This window comes from Xyrauchen texanus, chromosome 10 (assembly GCF_025860055.1).
Source record: "Xyrauchen texanus isolate HMW12.3.18 chromosome 10, RBS_HiC_50CHRs, whole genome shotgun sequence".
Taxonomy (NCBI): domain Eukaryota; kingdom Metazoa; phylum Chordata; class Actinopteri; order Cypriniformes; family Catostomidae; genus Xyrauchen; species Xyrauchen texanus.
In genome coordinates this window covers 43,687,267-43,709,904 of record NC_068285.1, presented here as the reverse complement: position 1 = coordinate 43,709,904, position 22,638 = coordinate 43,687,267, and the positions used below count along the sequence as shown (strand labels likewise).

General features: G+C 42.2%; 1 protein-coding gene across 3 annotated transcripts in view; it reads left to right on the top strand.

The window, feature by feature from the left end:
• The window catches only part of LOC127650135 (receptor-type tyrosine-protein phosphatase U-like), a 298,945-nt gene that overhangs the window by 74,546 nt on the left and 201,761 nt on the right, over nucleotides 1–22,638 (top strand). For all 3 annotated transcript variants that reach the window (XM_052135337.1, XM_052135338.1, XM_052135336.1), the window contains exon 2: nucleotides 2,988–3,116. In XM_052135337.1, coding sequence (XP_051991297.1) covers nucleotides 2,988–3,116 — 129 coding nt within the window. The remainder of the gene's footprint in view (nucleotides 1–2,987; nucleotides 3,117–22,638) is intronic.

The following is a 22,638-nucleotide window of genomic DNA, read 5'->3' as shown; positions in this document are numbered from 1 at the left end:
ACCAGCAGAAAGGAAAGAGACAAAGGGAGCGAGAATAATCTTTGACATCATCATTTCTCACTCATGGTGGCGGTGATAAAAACAATTCTGTAATAATCATTATCTGTGCTCACAGAGCAGCAGTGTTTGATGATAGCAGAGCAGTTCTGACTGTAAAACTGTGTTGACAATGACTACGTTTCAAATCCCACTCTTAAATGAGTTGAGCTGGCATCTGAGGATTATAAACCCATGTCATATAAATCTTGCTTTGATATTCAATTTGACAAGCTGAAGCAACTAAAAGACATGCTTGAGAACTTAGCTTGTAGCTTTGCAGAGAAACCATGTTTAATGATGGATCCATCACCCAAACTTTTTATTTTTTATTTACATTTTTTGTGCAGATTCTTGAAAAGGATAAAAACTTAAATAAATAGTTTCTCCAAAAAATGGGCCTGGTTTTATTTTCAGCAAGAAAAGTCATTCCCACCATTTCGGTGTGTTACTGTGCTGTTTTATGGCTTTTGTGAGCAGATTGGTCCGCTCCCTCACTGTACAGTATATGACTCATTTCACCAACAATAATGCAGCATGAGAGCATGTGGATATGAGAGAGATTCTGTTATAAGATGATACTCTAGGTGGAGTATTATTAGCGTCCGTTGAGGGCCTGTTGATAACATGCTTCTAAAACACACACACACACATACACACACACACACACACACACACACACACACACACACACACACACACACACACACACACATCTAGTGATGAGGATTACATGCTTCCCAGTGGTGGTGTCAATGTTTGTCAGTGGACTACAATCTAGTGACCCATCTTTTCCTTGCTGTTCTCCTTGTGTGGACTAATTGAGGCAAAACACACCTCCATTTACACCGAGAAAACCAGCATTATTAGATGTAATTTGAGAAATCAAAAGACCAAAATAGCTTTTAGCTGTAGGCTTTGTTCAGGTATTGTACTCGGGACTGTAATTTTTTTTTGCCTGAAATGATGTCGCATCACCTGTGAGAGAGTCTGTGGCTTTTATTAGCGTCATTAGGTTTTGTGCGGTCGAATAGTTTTCTTCTCTTTGGAAGGCACATCGGACCTCTACAACTCCAGAGAGATTACAGCTGCAAAGCAAACTGTGTTTTTCTGTAGAATATGTAATTACGTCAACACAGAAACAGCCCTGAGGTTCCTTGTTTACTACAAAGATACCTTATTCACAGAGTTACAGAAATACCCCATCTGTCCACTCGTGTTTGAATTTCAACAACAATTCTTCTGGCAATCAAATTGCAGAGGATAAACAATGCAGCACAATGCTAGCATCTTTGGTAGCGTTTTAGCATTTATCATTAAACGCCAGTCCCAGCAAACATTAGCTGAAAATAGTTTATTATAATTTACTGCTATAACTTTGAGTCATCTATGTGATTTATTTTCTTTAAAGTGAGTGTTAACTTGCTAAAAAAAAAAAAAAAAGAAGAGAAAAGAAAAGAAATTCTAATTGTTTATACTACAAATACAAGAGTAATATTTTTTGGGCTATATAGGATTTCATGTTTTGTATTTTGGTCCATTACAGATATGTGTTGGTCGCTAATGGTATTTTCTAGACATACTGTAACATGCCACCAATTACCAGTAGAGACGCACAGTAACACGTCAAGATAGGCTGGATAGAGAGAAGGTGAGGACTCAAATGCAGCGAGTAGGATTGGCTTTATTTGAACTAAAAATGAAACCAAACAAAAAGAAAGTACCCCAAAGGCGAAAACTCCAAGGTCCAGGGCAGACCACTGCAGAAAGACTGGGCTGGCACAGGCATAACAGGAACTGACAAGGAAGAAGCCTAACAGGGTGAACAACCACAATGAACTGGCACGGGACAGAAAAAAAGGGAGGTTAAATAGGGAAGAAACTAAGGAGGTTAATGAGGGAAAGCAGGTGAGGCAGATGAACTAATAACGAGGTAACAAGTGGGCGAGGCCAAGATGAGAGACTGGTGTGAGCACATGGCTCCTGCTAAGTTTGTTTGCCATGTGCTCTCCAAACAAAATAGACAAGACAGAAGAGCACAATGCAAACAAACACAATCATAAGCCATGTGCTAAAACAAAAGGCACAGTACACAAGACTGACAGAAGAGTGCATGACAAGAGAACTGAACCTGCCGCCATGTGCTCACAAGGAACATTGAGCTTGAGTGTCCAGATCATGACAACAGAACCGAAACAAAACTAGACCAAAGAGTCAGGACCCATACACCATGATCCGAACATGAAACAAAAAATAGACAGAAGAGCGCACCGCAAGGAAATTAAAACCCAAAGCCGTTTGCTCACACAGAGACACAAACAAAGACAGATAGAGCACATAGCCAGGAAATGAACCTTGAGCCATGTGCTCAACACAAACAAAGAACATGAATGTCTGGATCCCGTCACCAACCAATAAACATGACTGACAATGGTGTCAGGATCCTGACAGGAACCATTAAAAACCAATACAATCCTCATTAAGACCATTAAAACCAATTGGATTTCTGTGAGGGTTTCTATTGGTTGTTTTGAGCATGTTGAGCTGTCATTAACTGTGTACATCTCCCTGGTTGCTGCCATGTTCATGTGATTTCTACGTTTCCAAGTTGGAATACGGCTTCAAGTTCGAGTTCTGCTGCTTTTTACTAAGTAGGAAATTCTGACTTGTAATGTTAGGTCACTCGGAAGCCATATTGGTTAAATCCCCAGGCAGCTATATGGTAAACATGGAAGTCTGAATGGGGATAGTCTAAAATCTCCAAAGCTGTTGGTCAAGATGTTGTTTTAAAATAATATATTTCAGGTCATCAGTAAAATCTGACAAAAACACTCTCATTAATTGTGATTCTTTAGCTCAAATCACACACAACCTTATTTATTTTTTTTCCATGTTGATCTAGTTGTATCCTCTTGTTGTAACAGTGTGCATATGTATGTCTCTCTCTCCAGCGGGCTGCACGTTTGAGGAAGACTCTGATCCCAGTCTCTGTGAATACAGACAGGCACAGGAGGACGATTTTGATTGGCAGCTTGTACGGACCTACAGCTGGCCGCACATGACCTCTGACCTTACAAGGGGTGAGCATTGTCTTCTTTTACTGTGATGAACTCAGTCGGTCATATTCCACATGACAATTGCCTTAGTTTCCTACATTAATCTGCATGTCTATTGTTAACTTTGATGTAACTGTTGTGCTTAGCAAAGTTTGCTAATTTTACTCATTAGCTCTGTTCCAAAATATGTTGAGCTGCCTACCAAGACAGCATTTTAAGGCATCAGAGGTGCTCCTAGTGCAAAACGATGACACCTTATTTTGGCAAAAGTGTAAGGGGGCCTCGAGGGAAATGTTGCTTAGAAACGTTGTTATATTTAATTTCTGAAAAGTGTAGAATGCTATTTTACTATTTAATACTATTACTGTGTTCAATGTATTATGCTTATTTGAAGATTGAGCTTTGGCATCATGCTTTAGTAAAATTCTACTTGGATCTTTGTGTGCTTCACGTGATGAACACTGTTTGTGCGGTACATTGAGTTCCTGTCTATGTAGTGCACTCCAAATCAATCTCTTATGAAGTTCCACTTCAGTTAGGATGTTTTCTTAGAAGGTAGCTGCCTACAGTATGTAGGTAGTAGATAGCGAGGCAGCTAGCTAGGAAAAAACTACTCCTGACCACATGCATGGTTTGTCATGGCAACTTATGGTCTTTTTTGGACAAAATACCTTGAGTAATGTCTGTGCAATTTACGAAGTCCTGCTATTAGTTGTACTCCAGGCCTGGTCTTGCTGTTCAGGTAAGAGTTTTGTGTTAACCTGATTGACATGAAATGGTAGTTTCTGTGATAATTGCATGACTGCAGTCCAAAGGGTTCTCGTGGAGCACAGAGAATCACAGAGAGCTTTGTTTTATTGCGCTGATAATGGTAATCAAGTCTAAAAAGCAATTTGTGTTATGGTTGAATGTGAACGCTTGTGTCCGTTAAGGGTTTACACATCTCAGCAGTGCCGGTCCTATCCCATTTGGCGTGACCCTTTTCACATTACACAGCACAAGATGAAGTTTATCAAAGTTATCTTTCTCAAAAGCCTGTGTTAGTATCATGGTACAGCGAACAAGTATTGTTATAATATCTTATGGTATGTAAATGGCTAGGCTTCTCCAAGGATCATGTCCAATATTGTTCCCATTGTAAAGGCGTTATTAAGGGTCTCATCGATGACTAATAAGTTGTTTACAAATGCATTATAAACCGTTGCAAAAACTGAAAAAGGTAAATTTTCATAGGTTATTAAGTTGAATAAATGGTATCAAGCATTTACCACACGTCACTTAAAATGCTCACTATTTGGCAAGTATTGAATGAAAGATGCCCTTTTTATTCATGTTGTTATAACTGCATATCAAGATTTAGGGCTATATTTTCATGGGTGCACAAAGCACAGGGCTACACGCTACAACCATGTGCTACGTCTTATCTAATTTCCATGAGAGCTCTTATTTGAAGCACAATTTTCGTGCAAGCTCAAAGCGCAAGTGGGCGTGAGTGGGAGTGTTTGCGCTATCTGTGGGTGTATGTGCGCAAACTGTGGGTGTATCGTATGTTAATGAAGTGGTGCAAAGCGCAGTTTGCTATTTCCTGAGAAACAGGTAATTGTGCTAAGACGTTTCAAAGGCATGTTTGCGTGAAAACACCAAAACTTCATGGCTATGCCCACCGACTTTACGCTTATGACTTGAAGCATAGCGCTTAGCGCTCTTAAAATAGGTCCCGTATAATGCATTTGTAAATTACGTTATTGGTCATCATGAACCCCTTTATTAACCCTTAACCAATAAAAAAAAAATTATATAAAGTGTTACTGAATAGTCTTATCCTTTTGGGTTGTGTCCATCAAGTTCAAAATAATAATGAAATGAAATGAAGAGGTTTCATTTGTAAAGCATTTAGTTAATGGGATTATCAAAAAATGGGCATTGCCATATGGTTATTTAATTGAGATCATTTTTGTTGAATTTCCAGAAAGTAATAGCTGTATAGTGGTATATCCTGTTAACATGCTATGACACTGTGATATTTGTATCATTCTGCCTCTACCGTCCACTGTCCTGAATGCTGAAGCATTGTGTAAAGTTGCTAACTGGACACTTGAAAACAATCTATGACATTTTGTGTTGACATCCAATACTGCACTTATCTGAAGGGTTCAATTCCACCAAAGCTGCTAAAGACGCTCCAATTGAGACGACAGCTTAGTTTATTGGGCGCAACATGTTCAGTAGGATTGATCCATACTGGGGTCTGTTCAGCATGCTAATGAAGTGGAACTGAGAAAAAGAGGAAAAGAAATGCAGTTATTGGCCCCCCTGACTCTGTAGCCTATTAATACAGCAGCGAAAAACCTAAAAGATGTATTTCATGTAAAGTAATTTTGACAAATATGTTTTAAATAATGTAAAATCACATGAGATGAAGACTTCAGTCATATCAGTGCAAAAATAGCTAATTTAAGTCATAAATCTGTTCATTAAGAGCAGCTATTGGTTTAAAATTCAAGATTCTTCTCCAAAATGCTAGCTCATTTAATCTGTGTCTGTCAGTTTTCTGATTTTGACTTCAAACGGATGGGTGCTGCCCTGCCCCACTCGCTGCCCCCTGGTATGAGACCACCCTGCTCTGACACTTTGACATGCTGCCTTTGAAGATCAGGTGCAGAAAAAGCAGAACTCTTAGCTAGCACGGCTGGAATGACTCTTTGCATTTAAATGGCACATTAGCACGAGCCAATTTTCTCCTTGTTTCCTGACAAGACTGAGAAGCTCATTTGTGTTGATGCAGGGAGGCAGTGCTGTCTTTGATGTCAAGGTGTAATAAGACAAGCTTTCAGTCTGCTGACTTGATACTTTGCTCTTTTCTGGCACTCTTCAGGCTGCTTTGTAGTGTGTTGATTAGAGAAATGGATTGCTTATAGAGTTAATAAGCTTGAATGCTAGTTTGTGCTCGCATCTGAATTAGAGAAATGTGAAGGATTTTTGGTTTGCACAAAAAAGGTGACAAAATGAGCGTGATTTGAGACATTTGTCAAAATGAACCTAGCCAGCAAAGTAAGTTAGCCTAATTTCTCTCTTATAATTGATGAGCATGGGTAGATAAGGCTGCAAGGTGGTATTAGCCACTTTCACACATGAAACCCAATTATTTGCCATACACTTTTCGACTATCTGTTATTCATGTAAAATACAACTTTCTAACTGTTACTATTTTGAATGGTGGGTCACAGTTATTTTAGCTATTTTGACTTTTTTATGAAAAAGGACAAGGTCAAATGGTGTAACCCGTAGAATATTTCTTGATATTCTTGATTAAAAAATCATGAAACTTTTTACTTTGTTTATTATTATTAATTTAAGTGAAGAAATAATTTTAATCAATTTTACTTGACGGTTAACCACATACATATTTTCAAGTTATTATTCATTTTATTTTTATTTTTTGTAGAAAATGTAACCAATATTAAAATTGTTTTTCCAACTTTAACAAACTTGATGCTAGTGTCTTAAACTAGATTATTTTTGTTTTTTTAAACTTCTTATTTTAATAATCTTTGGCGATCGTATTCGTCAACGAACCTATAGCCAAACCAGTTGATTAAAAGGGTGGTGTGCACATATTTCTTTCTTTTTGATAGAAGTCTGAGGATTTTTCAGAAAGTTAAGCAGACATTCTATATATACCTTTACATAGGTATGTTATTTAGTCTGTATAGTCTCATGTGGTTCTGGGTTTGTCCTATGTTGTTTTTATGTAGCACCATGGTCCTGGAGGAACATTGTCTTGTTTTGCTGTGTACTGTACTAACTGTATATGGTTGAATGACAATAAAAACCACTTGACTTGACATTCATTGGAGGAAAAAAGAAAATAACACAAAATCCTGCTGCATGAAAAAAAATTTCCATGGCATTGTGTGGGTTTTGGAAATGTTCAGATTTAGGAGGGTTACATCTAAGGTACCGCACACTAGTTAGGACGAACATACTCAAGATTTATTGATTTATTTACACCTTTTCTGGCTCAATTTCAAGACCTTGTTAAGTTCCTCCAGCCTCTCTCATGGCCCTCAGCATCAACAGTACAATAATGAAGAGATAATGATGAAATTGTGGGCTTGATGTGTATTTGGTTCATTCAGAGAAACACTCACACAGACAGTGGAGAGACTGATTGTGTCTCTTAAGTCATTACAGTTCGTCCTGGGGTGGTGGAAAGTTCTGTTATAAGTTATCTGAAGTTATGTGATTGTTGGGCATCGATGAGAAGTCCTCCATCAGCAAACAATCTGAAGTCTGCTTTTCTACAAAACTTTAAAGGAAACAAAAAAAGTTATGGCCACATCACTATAATTGACTCCAGAAACCTTGAGTGGAGACTCTATTTCTGGAAGACTGGAGAGACAGTGAGGGGTTGAATGACATCAAAGATCACTGGTCTTGTCACAGTAATTGATATTCAGGTAGTCGGGTATGTGTGGCAGTAATCTGTGGAGCTCGGCTGGTGATAAGTGAAATGATAATGATGGGCTGTTCCCTGCAATTAGTGTGCGCATCACTAAAATGGAACGCAATTTGAATAATGACGCAAAAGCAGCCTTTTAAATCACTGTCAGTTAGATTAAGCCACAGTGATTCAGTTACACTGACAGTGGACAGTTTCCCAGTCAGTTTCACTCTAAAGCTTCTATTCAAAGTTCAAATGATCTGGCTGATATCCCCAAGGTTCTGGAAAACTGGAAAATGTAGTGTAGTTTGATAAACATCCTTCGTGCAATCTAGTCTTATGTAGCCAGACTTTTGATTATTGACCTACAGTCTGGTCCACATTCTAGATTATTCTGGCCAAGAACAGCAAATTTATGGCACTTTTCCACTGCATGTTATGGTTCGGTTCGACTGCACTCGACCAGCATGGGTGTGATTATAGTCTGATCGTAGTAGTTGCGCCGCCTCTACTGCCGTGACATCATCTTAAACACGACACAAACTAACCAAAACAATAACACGACCACTAGCTGTTAGCTGCTAGCTCATTGTGCTGCATAAAGCAGTTGTTGCATGGGGATTTTACACAAGTGCAACAGTTAAATTGGCCTGATTGTTTTAGAAGCAAGTTTCGAGTAGCTGGTCAACTAAATAAAGTGAAGTTTTCAGGCAGAATATACACTCACCTAAAGGATTATAAGGAACACCTGTTCAATTTCTCATTAATGCAATTATCTAATCAACCAATCACATGGCAGTTGCTTCAATGCATTTAGGGGTGTGGTCCTGGTCAAGACAATCTCCTGAACTCCAAACTGAATGTCAGAATGGGAAAGAAAGGTCATTTAAGCAATTTTGGTTGTTGGTGCCAGACGGGCCGGTCTGAGTATTTCACAATCTGCTCAGTTACTGGGATTTTCACACACAACCATTTCTTGGGTTTACAAAGAATGGTGTGAAAAGGGAAAAATATCCAGTATGCGGCAGTCCTGTGGGCGAAAATGCCTTGTTGATGCTAGAGGACAGAGGAGAATAGGCCGACTGATTCAAGCTGATAGAAGAGCAACTTTGCCTGAAATAACCACTTGTTACAACCGAGGTATGCAGCAAAGCATTTGTGAAGCCACAACACGCACAACCTTGAGGCGGATGGGCTACAACAGCAGAAGAGCCTACCGGGTACCACTCATCTCCACTACAAATAGGAAAAAGAGGCTACAATTTGCAAGAGCTCACCAAAATTGGACAGTTGAAGACTGGAAAAATGTTGCCTGGTCTGATGAGTCTCGATTTCTGTTGAGACATTCAGATGGTAGAGTCAGAATTTGGCGTAAACAGAATGAGAACATGGATCCATCATGCCTTGTTACCACTGTGCAGGCTGGTGGTGGTGGTGTAATGGTGTGGGGATGTTTTCTTGGCACACTTTAGGCCCCTTAGTGCCAATTGGGCATCGTTTAAATGCCACGGCCTACCTGAGCATTGTTTCTGACCATGTCCATCCCTTTATGGCCACCATGTACCCATCCTCTGATGGCTACTTCCAGCAGGATAATGCACCATGTCACAAAGCTCGAATCATTTCAAATTGGTTTCTTGAACATGACAATGAGTTCACTGTACTAAAATGGCCCCCACAGTCACCAGATCTCAACCCAGTAGAGCATCTTTGGGATGTGGTGGAACGGAGCTGCGTGCCCTGGATGTGCATCCCACAAATCTCCATCAACTGCAAGATGCTATCCTATCAATATGGGCCAACATTTCTAAAGAATGCTTTCAGCACCTTGTTGAATCAATGCCACGTAGAATTAAGGCAGTTCTGAAGGCGAAAGGGGGTCAAACACAGTATTAGTATGGTGTTCCTAATAATCCTTTAGGTGAGTGTAGAGTTAATGTAACAAAACATACCATCCTCCATCGTGGACTCCATCAATGGCGTGACTGAGTCCAGGGCACTCTCCCTCCCATTGCTCAACGGTCTAGATAGCATCCATTTGGTCGAACCACTTCCACATTTCCTTGATGGTTCTGTAGTCACACAAGTTTTTATTTGAACTTTCCCCTACACTGTTGGTACGTCGGGTGTTAGCCGTGTGCGGCTAAAAGCTGAGACACTTCCTGAAAGTCTTTTTCGTTTCGCTTTGTTTCGTTCGTCGCTAACGAGTGGACCGTCTGCACCTCATTTATTGACCACGGCGTGGTTTTACGCACAACCATTTATTTTTACAATTCAAAAGTGGCGTGAACAAATGATATTGCTATCGCTGTTGCTAACTTTAAGACTAGCGGGTTGATGTCACGTGTCGGAAATCCAGTGACGCTGGTAGTGACTATTTTCTATGACCAATTAGTGATATACAGGTGTGGCAGGGCGGAGGGCGGGGCCGGGTCGTGATCCTACACACCCGGTCCCGTATTAGGCTAATTATGCCTCCGTGAGGTTTAAAGGATGGAAAAGGAGGAGGCGAGAACTGGCTTGATGATATATCAGTCATGTGTGTTAATGGAAAACTTATAAGATCAACACTAACACACATGACGGATATATCATGCAAGCCAGTCTCTCTCCTCACGGCCCTCTGCAGTCAGCCTTTAAACCTCACTGAGGCATAATTAGCCTAATACGGGACCGGTGTGTAGGATCACGACCCGCCCCGCCTCCACCCTGCCACATTCCTCCCTCGTTCTCTCAGGCTGGGGAGCCCCGGCCTGACGTACATCCCCCTCTTTCCCTGGGGAGGGCGCCTTCGCGCTGACTGCCGGCAGGTCATCCCCATCTACCTGGACGAGGGAGGGGACAAGGGGAGGGAAACAGAAATGATTAAAATGGGAGGGTACTCCTGTAACAGTGTAGTACCCCCCCAAAAAAACTGTACAATTTAAAAGAGGATAAAGGCCAACGCAGAGCGACAGTGAGAGAGAGAGGAGAGAGAGATGAAAAAAAAAAAACTTACTCGCCATTTCTCCGATACGCCGCAGCTTGTTCCTCGGCCACTCCTCCTCCCTTTATCGGACGACAGCCGCGCCTCTCCGGGCGGATCTGAGGCAGTCCTCCAGCCCCTGGCGGACGGAACACCCCGCCGCGTTCTTAGGGACTAGAAGGGGTCTCCCCCGCCCCTGGCAGCGGTTCTCTCGCTCCAGGAGGTCGGCAGTGAGCCCCTCCCCGCTCGCGGTCGGCAGTCTTAAACCCCGCCGCGTTTCAGTGGCCGGTAGGCGACTCCTCCGCCCCTGGCAGCGGCCCTGACCACGGTCGGTGGCCATCGTCCTCGTTCAGGTGGCTGGGCTCCCCGTCCCCCGGCAGATGGCCGCGGCTGCTCCGTTGGGGTGGACGGTAGTGGCGAGAACTCTACTACGGCGTATCCCTCCTCCTTCCCGGGCTTCGGCACCAATGTAAAACAGTTAAAGGATGGGAAAGGAGGAGGCGAGAACCGGCTTGATGATATAAATCATAGTTTAATGGAAAACTTAAAAGACAACACAAACGCACATGACGGACATGTCCGCTAACGATCTCTCTCTCCCGCACGGCCCTCTGCAGTCAGCCTTTAAACCTCACGGAGGCATAATTAGCCTAATACGGGACCGGGTGTGTAGGATCACGACTAGAGGTCGACCGATATTGTTTTTTTCAGGCCGATGCCGATGCCGAACTTTTGAAATCCTGGTCGGCCGATGGCCGATTAATGCAGCCGATTTATTTTGGCCGATATGTGCTTGTTTTTAACCTCTTATTTGGACCTTTTATTTGAAAGATAAAATGTAACACAAATAATTAAGATAGACAAAATTTCTCAACAAGTACATTTATTGAACACTTGATACTTAAATTAAAAATGTATAATGTAAAAACCTATTGTATAAATAATGTATAACAAATATATTAAATAAACAAAGCAGGTGTTACAAACTGCTCCGAGACACGAAGGTTGAGATCCAAATGCAGCTTTAATTAAGGGTCAATCCAGAGAAGTAATCCAATATTCAGAGCATTCATGAGAAGCACAGGCATAACTAAGGATGGGTATCGTTAAGGTTTTAATGGTATTACTCTTACCGATACTGCTTATCGATCCGGTACTTTAATTGTATTCTTAACGGTTCTTTTGTTATAATATATATATATATATATATATATATATATATATATATATATATATATATATATATATATATTAAACAAAGATAAACGTTATATAGGCACAGTGATTTAATTTCAGGAAGGTCTACTAACATTACTGTTCAGGTGTGGTCTAAAAAGAAATCTAATAATCTAGTAATCAATTGTAAAATAACACTGTATAGTTTATCATAGATAGATTAATGCTTATTAATGCAGAAGTTATTCATTCAAGAGCTGTAAGTGATTTTCTCTTTGCCTTTTGTTGTTTGATTCGCAGTAATGGCTCAATCGTCAGCATGTTTATTAGACTGCTTCCCCTTTAAGACCGAGTTCAGATCTAATAGGCTCCTGATGCAGCATAATTTCTCCCCAACTATTTCCATAACTACGTCCATTTAAGACATAAACTGTGTTTAAGTGAATCTCCAAGCCAGTCGTTTTGACATATTTTTGTGTATAGTTGATCGTTTAGACGCGCACATAAAACACAAAGTAGCCTATACTTTGCTTGTCTCTTTGCGGTCTGTATCGGAGCCGTGCCGCCTTGGGAACGGTATTTCTTGCGCTCTTTTTATTATTAAACGCGTCCCGCAATTTAGCAACAGTAGCATTTTACAACAATCACCGATCGTGCTGATTCTGACGTTAAGTTTGAGTTTTAGGGAGAAATGTCAGTGCACCGCTGTGAAGGGAAGGAAGTTGTGCTAGACAGAATGCGGCTTATGTATAAATATTCTTTTTATAATCTTTGGAAGGCGAAATATAAAATAAAATCAGACTAATATCACAGATCTAAACCAGGCTACGTTTGAATGTTTAGTTCTGTCACTCATTTAGCTGGGCTCGTGTTGGGCTTGTTTTGTTCTCGCTGTGTGCGAGATCTCTCTCTCTCTCTCTGACTGCGAATAGCTCAATTGCATCACAGACAAATGGTTTCATAGAATTATTATACATAGAAATGGCTGGCGAGATAAAATTACTTTCTCTTTATAGCAATAATAAATGTATTTTCTTAATTTCTCCAGTACCGACAACAGAACCGATAACGTCTGAGCTTACCAAAGCCAGTCCTTCAATAGCCTATACTGCGTTGGTATCTTTTTTATTACTTATTTATCTGCATTGAGTGACAACCCTCTCAAATATAAGACACACAAACAGAACAAATAAAAGTCTCAGATTCACTGTCTGTAATTGCAAAATTCTTGCTTACTTATTGTGACATGATAGCAAACCTTCTGCTGTGATAATGCAACTTCAACTACGCTATCAATATCCAAAGTAGCCGAACGTCATGTCGCGTTTTTTCTCGAAGTTGGCAGTAAAATATCAAAAGTTTTTAATTTAATATAAAGAAGTTATACAAATTTAATCCTTACTGTTTTCTCCAAGGAACTTAGCTCCTTCCTTAGGCACTGGATGAGGTCTGCTCACTCTGCTGGAAAATGACTCTAGGGGCAGCCTGCGTCGAACACGTGTTCCACAACAACACTAGGCTGCCCACAGATGCGCCTGCCTAATAATCGGCTTGATATACTTGGATATTGGCCGATGCCGATTATGTAAAAAATGCTAAAAATCGGCCGATTAATCGGCCGGCCGATTAATCGGTCGACCTCTAATCACGACCCGGCCCGCCCTCCGCCCTGCCACAGCAGGGTTTTGACGTCACATTTAGTATCGGCCCGGCATCGCTTGGAACCTCGACCGAGGTGATACTAAAAAAAGTATCCGGTACCAGGTACTATCCACAGTAGAAAACCACCAAACAGCGAGCAGAGTCGAGTTGAACCATGCAGTGGAAAAGCCCCAATAGACAGGAAAAGTACATCTGACTGACATGTAAAATTACCAACCTCAATTTGGTTTGTTTGTATTGTGCAGTTTAGGGGCAGAAGGGTTGAGAGGGTTACTTTTAAAATGTATTTCACTACAGATTACTTTAATACATGTTGTAAAATGCAATTTAGAACATTTCTTTCACTTTTACTATAATTACGTGAAAACAAATATGCAAGTACAGTATGACAAAACACACCGTATATATGATATAATATAAAGATTTCAATGTAAATCAATGTTTCACATCCAGTAATTTACTTAGTTGGCAAGTGTTGTAATAGGCTGAATATTAAGGAGCCAGACATTCATTTTCTCAACATAAACATCAACAGAACTTGCAAACCGGAGGTGGATTTCAACGCTTCAGTGATTTCATTTTCTTTCTCACATAATCACATTGAAAATCAATGTTTCATTTCCATTTATTTATCTGGTTAGTTGCCATGTAATAAGCAGAATAATATACAGTCAGCTGGTTGTTATAGAAAAATAAACCCCTTCAGGCTGATAAGAGTCCTCCGCTTCGCATAGGGGTCCTGATCACCCTGTTTGGGTTTATTGTGCGATAACAATCGGGCGACTGTACATTATGGGATTTGTTTATATAATTCTTTATAAAATATAGTCAGATGGTTACAGCAGCATGTAAGGGCTAGAAATAGCATTTTATCTTAGCATAAAGTTAAATGTTTGACATTTTACACAAGGGTAACTATTTCGGTTTCTACAAACTTCAGAACCCCACAGAGTGTATACATAAACATCTTTTTGATTATATGTGGATCCCGTTCATTGAATGAGGCAGGAAATATATTATTTGTAGCTTTCTACAATGTTAAAGGCTACATAGGTTAGCATTTCTCGTGTAGACATCAACCCAAAGCACATGAAAAAACACTGACAAATAATATATTGTTGTAATGGTGTATTTATTGGACTCATGTTTCATTTGTCAAAGTGTTTCTAACTGTCTTCTTTTAAGCTATAGAATCAAGATTTAGTTTCTCTGTTTAGCTCACAATGGGAAGATCCTCAATGATGTCATATCTACCTTTTCACTCATTGTATAAAAGTGCCTTCTGTCTGCATATATGGATGTAACACTTCATAAGAAAATGTTTCACCGCTGTTTAAAGGATCCGAGGAACTGAATAGACTATATATTAAATGAAACAAATGACAATACAATGCAAATTAATCTGTACAATAATCTTAATATATGTGGGCCTGGGTAGCTCTGCGAGTATTGACACTGACTACCACCCCTGGAGTCGAGAGTTCGAATCCAGAGTGTGCTGAGTGACTCCAGCCAGGTCTCGTAAGCAACCAAATTGGTCCGGTTGCTAGGGAGGGTAGAGTCACACGGGTTAACCTTGTGGTCACGATTAGTGGTTCTCGCTCTCAATGGGACGTGTGGTGAGTTGTGTGTGGATCATGGAGAGTAGCATGAGCCTCCACATGCTGTGAGTCTCCGCTGTGTCATGCACGACGAGCCATGTGATAAGATACGGGGATTGACTGTCTCAGAAGCGGAGGCAACTGAGACTTGTCCTCCACCTTTCAGATTGAGGTGAGTAACCGCGCAACCACGAGGACCTACTAAGTAGTGGGAATTGGGCATTCCAAATTGGGAGAAATGGGGATACACAAATAAAATAAATAATAATAATCTAAATATATTCAGAATGTAATTGTATTCTGATTACCAGCCATTTGAATTGAACCAGTAATGGAATAATATTTTGAATATTTTGAATAAATATGTAACATTTTTAGCTAAATGTATTCTGTTACTCCCCGACCCTGTGGGCAGGCATGCCTTAAATAGATGATACCACAAAAATAGATACCCAAAAGTCAAAAGTACTGATTGTTTCAAACACTTAACTTACTTGGAGCATCTTTCAAATAGTTTATGCTATTATACTCACAAACTTTTGAAAATCCAGTGATAAGCTTTCTCAGAAATGCTAATTTTATCAGTTTGGTCAGCATGATCACACAAGAAATAAACATGTTGCTTCCAAATTGTCATGTACCCTGAAATCAACCCTATTCTGTCAAATGACTGACAAGCAGTATCTCCTAACAGACATTTTTTGCATCCATTCAAGTGTGAATCTTTCCCTCTAGTGATTTCTCCTTGACTGGGGTTCAGGTTTAGGGTTGGGGTTTGGGTTAGATGAAGAATGAATAAAAATGCATTTCTCTTAAATGTAGTATATAATTTACAGTACAAATACAACTCGCTTTTTGCACCCCTCTGTGGACATTTCACCTGGAAATGAATAACTCACACGTGCCCATTTGTTTAACAACACTTCCAGCTTCAGCCACTGGGGGCAGTGATTCTTATTTTGGTAAACACAGACCGATTTCAGCCGCAAAACTTTCAGCCTGTAGCTGAATTCACAGTGAAATCAGTCTGGCCTTTATATCCAGACAGGCTGTGCATCCTGGCTGAACTTATTAAACCAGCGAATCAGATTACAGCTAGTGAATGGACTGTCCGTGGGCTTGCCGTCTGAGGCTGAGACTATGTGCAAGCTGTTGTCTACAATTTAAACATGACAAATGTCGAGGGCTAATATAAAGCTTTTATAGGTCAATTTAAGGAATTGCATTGCGTTACAAATATCTATTTGTACCAGACCAAAGAAAATAAAAGATGACACTTAAATGTCAGGGACAAATTCTGTTGTTAGAGAAAGAGTGCTAGAAAGAGAACCCAACATTTTATGTATAGTCAATTATTTGTGAATGTCTTAAACTTGTGACAGCTCAAGATAAGACTTTCAGCATATCTTTATTGCTGTGCAATCTGTGAAATGACAGAGAATATTGTAATTTCTTCTGTTAAGTGTCAAGATGATAAAGGCTGTGGGGTTGACTTGTCTTATTTATTCTTTTTGTGTTGTGTCATAGCCGGTAATTAAAGTGGCAGAACACATTGCTGTTTCTATCAGTGACAGTGTGTGTGTGTGTGTGTGTGTGTGTGTGTGTGTGTGTATATATGTGTGTGTGTGTGTGTGTGTGTGTGTGTGTGTGTGCTTGCCTTTTAAATGTCTGATTATGCTTAATAAAGTATAGGTTTCTCAATATTGAAAGGAAATCTGTATTTTCATCTGTAATTACTAATGTAACCACCGAGAGGATATGATTCTGTTGTTAATTGTTTAGAAGTGCGGATGGAAGGTTGATTGTGTAGATGTGTTCATATAAATGCATTGTACAAACTGAATGAACCGGAAGCAGGACACTGTTTTCCTCACTTCTGTTCCTCGATTCAGTAGCTTCTGTGATGTATTGAAGAAATCAAAAAGAAATGCTGTCATCATTTACTCGCGCTGACACTCACAAATGGAGATGTTATGCAGAATGACAGCCTCACTCATCATTCACTTCATTGTGTGTTAAAAGTTGCAATGAAAGTCATAGACTGGGGAAAACATCTCTCTTGTGTATAATCAGGGATAATCACGTCGCATGGTATTTCCATGACGATTGAAGGTACTTCAGAAAATGGCACAGTACTTTTAATCTTAGTGTCATCTTTTGTCATCAATGAATTTGTCATTTTTACTTTATATTTAATTTAAAAGGGCTATAATGACAGTAACATTTTAGTTGATAATGTGAAAAATGACAAAAACGTGTGTCAAACTATAAAAGAACAAACTTTGATCAAATATGCAATCTTAAAATCAAATTTAAATAAGCATTAAAACAAAATAATTTCCTGTGTTTTTGCCAGTTTGCTTGTAGTACGCTTTTAAAGAAAACTGCATATTCGGCATATACAACACCAAATCCAAAAAGGTTGGGACAAAATGCTAATAAAAACAAAAAGTCGTGATTTGTAAATTATATTCAATATTCACCCTTTGCTATATTGAAAGCACTAAAACTAAACATTATATTTGGCATTAGGCCTACCATGTGAATTTCATATATATTTGTTTTTATGTACAGTCATTTCAAATCAGATGATTGCAACACACTCCAAAAAAGTTGAGAGAGGGACAATTTAAGACTAATATCAATTTAGTTGTTGAGCTTTCAATATATCAAAGCGTGAATATAATCGACAAATCACTACTTTTGGGTTTTATTAGCATTTTTCTTATTGTCCAAACGTTTTTGGAATTGGGGTTGTACAACACAAGTTATGCATTGTGACTAGCTGTAATTGAGTTAAATCTCACCTGTTCATTCGCTTCATTATTTGTTCAGATAATAGTTGGAATATTACATATGTTCTAGAAGTGGATTAATCTTATGTATAAATAGGATGCATTTGATTGAGGTAATTAACCCGTTTGTAAAGCAGTTCATTTTACTTTTGTACAACAGTTCTAAAAACAAGTAGTTCACATCAACCAACTTACACGTAATATGCAATACAGACAGTCAATTTATCTTTTTTTGCTCTGTTAAAGAAAATAGTTCCAAACTAAGCCAAAGCAGGATCAACTATTACGTTTCACACTGCTCACATACTCTAGAACAATCCGTGAAGCGTCTCAGTGCTGTAATTATAACATTAGGGCACAGTTGCAAGAAATCACTTACATTAAGACATTTTTAAGTCTATTGTCACTTAAGCTTTTTCATTTTATTTCATATTTTACCTGTTTATAAGGGTTTCTTACAACCAGCTGCAGCATTCTTAGAATGTGACTTGTCCAATCAGATTAGAGGATTGGATGTTTGTTGACACACAGCAAGGATGCATGTTTGTTTTTTTCTTGCAATTCCATCATCTTAAGTAATTTTCTCTCTTTGTAGGCTTCCATATGAGGAAAAAACCCCCAAACAAACACAATTTTAGCTCAACATGATTCTTAACACAAGAGAAGGTAATTTAATAATAAAAAAAAAGAATTCTGAAGAGGAGCGCTTGACTGACAGAACATAAGATGGGTCCCTTGACTGCATACTGATTGAGTCTCTTTACCCAGAAGAACACAGTGGCTCAATTAAAGCACACAAGACGCTTTGTTTCTGCAATTACCAGATACATTAAAATCCTTTGACAGATAAGACTCATTCAAACACCATTGATATTCGTTTCGACGGCTGAGTTGGCTGCAATTATCACCTCCTTTGTCCGGTGTGATTGTTGTTTATCTGCTAACAACTTCAACGTGATTTTGTTCTGATTGTGTGTAGGGGGAAACGCTCACCTCCCTGTCGCAAATGCAGCACACACATGCAGAGACAAATAAATTTTTTCCAACGTTTGAACAGGCCTGCTTAAATTAACTTCTTTGAGAACACACAGGTTTTGGCTGGCGAGCGATGAGAGGAAATTTGGTAGATGCATCTATTGGAACTATAGGACTTTGAGAGCCCGATATCCCGATCAATAGGACAGATGTGAGGAGAGAGAGATGGTGCAATGAAAATGAGACTAAATGGAGAAAATATTCTTCATACTATCTTAGCATAACTGGATATTGATTCTGTTACCAAAATACCACAGCCGATTTAATGAAATGAAAAGGAAGAACACTGAACTGGGGTGTGTTTCCCAAAAACATCTACCAACTATGGTTGTAAGTTCCATCATTACCAACATAGTTTAACGATTTGTTTTTTCCCAAAAGTGTAGTTCAAACAAACGTTAACAAACAGCACCGCAAAGTTGTGTGTTTGGGACTACAGCTCTGTACCTGTGGTTAGAATCATAGTTTCTTGTTAGTTTGCTGTGTGAAATTTGCTGACGCTTCTATATCTTTCATTCCACATATATCTTTCATTCTGTCAAGACTTTGATCGTGTTTACATTCAGTTAAAAACGTTTGGTTACGTATGTAACCTCCGTTCCCTGAGGGAGGGAACGACACATTGTGTCGGAGAAGCGACACTAGGGGTCTCTCTTGAGCGCCAATATTCACCTCTGACCTATTGAAAAGTGCCAATGAGAGTTGGCAGTCAGTATTTGCATACCCCGCCCCCGCATACGGGTATTTAAGCGGGGCAAATACGGAAATTTAGTCAGGATTTTTCTGAGGAGCCGGAAATGGTCCGGCCACAACAGTGGCTCGGTTCAGCGACATGGCGGAGGAAAGACACAACGTGTCGTTCCCTCCCTCAGGGAACGGAGGTTACATACGTAACCAAACGTTCCCCTTCTGTCGCTCTCTCTCCACGTTGTGTCGGAGAAGCGACACTAGGGGACCCATTCCAAACTTGCCATGTGCTGAACCGTGTACGTGAACTGCCGATACAGAGGCGGGCAGGGATTCATCCAGTGCTGCGCATCGTCTGTACCTGGCTGCACGTACCCTTCCCCAATGCCCCATATGAACAGCGGGATCCTTCTAGTTACCCTGAGAGGGGAACAAGGCGATGTTTGCCAACATGAGCATTTTGAACGGGAGTTTTAACAAGGCCCGATTGAAAACTCGCAGGTCCAGGATTGGTCGTAAGCCGCCGCCTTTCTTGGGTACAATGAAGTAAGGGCTGTAGAAACCCTTCCTCATTTCGGTTGGAGGGACGGGCTCTACCGCGCCCTTGGAGAAGAGGGTCGCGATTTCCGTGCGCAGGGAACTGGCATGCTCGCCGTGTACTGCGGAAAAGCGGACGCCCCTGAAGGGGGGCGGGAGCCGGGCAAACTGAATTGCGTAACCGAGTCGAATGGTCCGGTGCAGCCAGCGTGATGTGTTGGGAAGCGAAAACCACGCTTCCCAGCTCTGCGCTAGGGGCACCAAATGGACGAGTATTTTGGACGTACCCGGCGGGGCCTCGCAGCGGGGCGGAACAGGTAATGCAGCGTCGGGCGGCTTTGTTGCGGCCTGAGGCTGGGGTGCTGAGAATAGACTCAAAGAACTTACCTTGCTCCGCGCACCCGGCAGGGGGCGGGTTCGTGACTGAGGAGGAGGTCTGCTGGCATCCTTTGGACTCGTCTGAACCGGCCGGCCGGGGGGCAGTCGTAGGCAGGCGGAAGGCGGGATCGCCACGTCCGGTGTACCGGGACTGTCGTAATCTGAAAGCAGATTGCCGTGAGAACGGCATTTGCGGGCCAGGTGACCCAGAGGCAAAGGAAATAGCTCTTTTATTGAGAATGTGGGTACCACAGCCCCCGTCAGGGGGTGTGGCAAATGAAAAAACAAAGGATTCTCCTCCCGGCCCTCCACTGGGGGACGGAGCGGTCTTACCAAATCCGGAGCTAACGTCTTGGGCTCTGGGTCGGCTGTCTCAGGAACGCTTGGGAGCCTTCCGGGTCCTAGAGGGGGTTCGTGAGACAGGGGGCGTGCGCCGCCTGCGGGGTGCTCGATGCTGGGGCTGAGAGCTGGGCCCGGGTTGAGGCGGAGCAGGAGCTGGTTTCTTCGCAGGGGGACGCCCTCGGCGGGCAGACGGGGCAGGGCCCGTGAGCGGCAGGTCTGCGGCGGGCATGATGCTTGAGAGATGGCCTCCGTCTGCTTCTTCACCGCGGAGAACTGTTGGGTGAAGTCCTCGACGGTGTCGCCGAAAAGGCCAGTCTGAGAGACAGGTGCGTCCAGGAGGCGGTTCTTGTCGGCCTCACGCATCTCGACCAGACTGAGCCAAAGATGGCATTCCTGGACCACTAGGGTGGCCATCACCTGTCCGAGTGCCTGCGCTGTGGCCTTCGTCGCCTCTCAGGGTGAGGTCGGTCGCTGAGCGCAGTTCCTGCAGCAATCAGGATCAGGTCCACCCCCGTGCATGTTTCTGAGTGCTTTGGCCTGGTGGACTTGCAGGATGGCCATCGCATGCAGAGGCGGAGGCAGCGCGTCCAGCCGCACTGTAGGCCTTCGGCGTTGGCGAGGATGTTGTCCTACAGGGCTTGGATGGGAGTACGGGCGGCCACGCCAGGAGGTAGGGCTACCGGGGCATAGATGGTACGCAACTGCCCTATTGACCTGGGGATTCAGCCCTGTATCCGTGGCGCTCTCCGCCGTCGAGGGTGGTGAGAGTGGAGCGGGTGGCACCTAGACGGGCGGAGGCGGGGCTCTCCACGTAGGCGTCAGCTCGTCATGCACCTCCGGGAAAAGCGGGACTGGGGGATGCGAGGCGCGAACGCGCGCTGCCCCAGGAACCAGTCATCCAACCGTAAAGGCTGTGGGGAGGATGGAGGGTTCCAATCCAACCCCACGCTTATGGCGGCCGGAAAGCATGTCAGACATCTGAGCTGTCGGCCTCAGCCTGGGCCTGCTGGCCCGGCGGCAGTCCAGGGGAGTCCTCGGCATCAGACATCACACTCTCTGATGCAGCGGCGAGCTCATCTGCTTCGGGCTCGGGAGGATAGACAGCTGGTCCGTGAGGCGAGCTGCTATCGCCGCTGGCGTGGGCGGGACCAGCGAGCGTGTCGGGGAATGGGAGGTTCGCGGGGGCTACCCGGCGAAACCGCACCGCTGCCGCCCCAAATCGCCCCAGCGCCAACCGCATCGTCCTCAATCCCGTGGGAAGAAGGAGCAATGCGGGGTGCAGCTGGGGTGGCTTGCTTTCTGTTGAAAGCAAGCCGCGATCGCAACGTGGTCATGGTCATGTTCTCGCAGTGAGAACATGAACCATCCACAAACGCCGTCTCGGTGTGATCGTGGCCCAAACACACGAGACAGCGCCTGTGGCCATCTGAAGCGGAGAGCGCTCTACCGCATCCAGGAACAACACAGGGGCGGAAGGGCATCTTGAAAAAGACGCGTTCTGAAAAGAACGTTCAATGCCGCTGTGTTTTGCCCTTTTAGAGAAATTACTCTTTTAATAGGAATTTACTCTTTTAATACACAGTGTGTGTGTGTGTCTGCGCTGTCGAAGCACTCAGGGGCAACAATGCACGCCGTGCAATGTAAAGGAGAAAGCCGCTGTTGTGCGCCGTCAAGATCCAACAGCATGCAGATCGTCAGAGGAAACAGGAACGGTTAATGTGGTGTCTAACTCGCAGCAAACTGCAGACAGACCATCGGCTCCGAAGAAATTTTCTGACTAAACTTCCGTATTTGCCCGGCTTAAATACCCATGTATGCGGGGCGGGTATGCAAATACTGACTGCCAACTCTCATTGGCCCTTTTCAATAGGTCAGAGGTGAATATCGGCGCTCAAGAGAGACCCCTAGTGTCGCTTCTCCGACA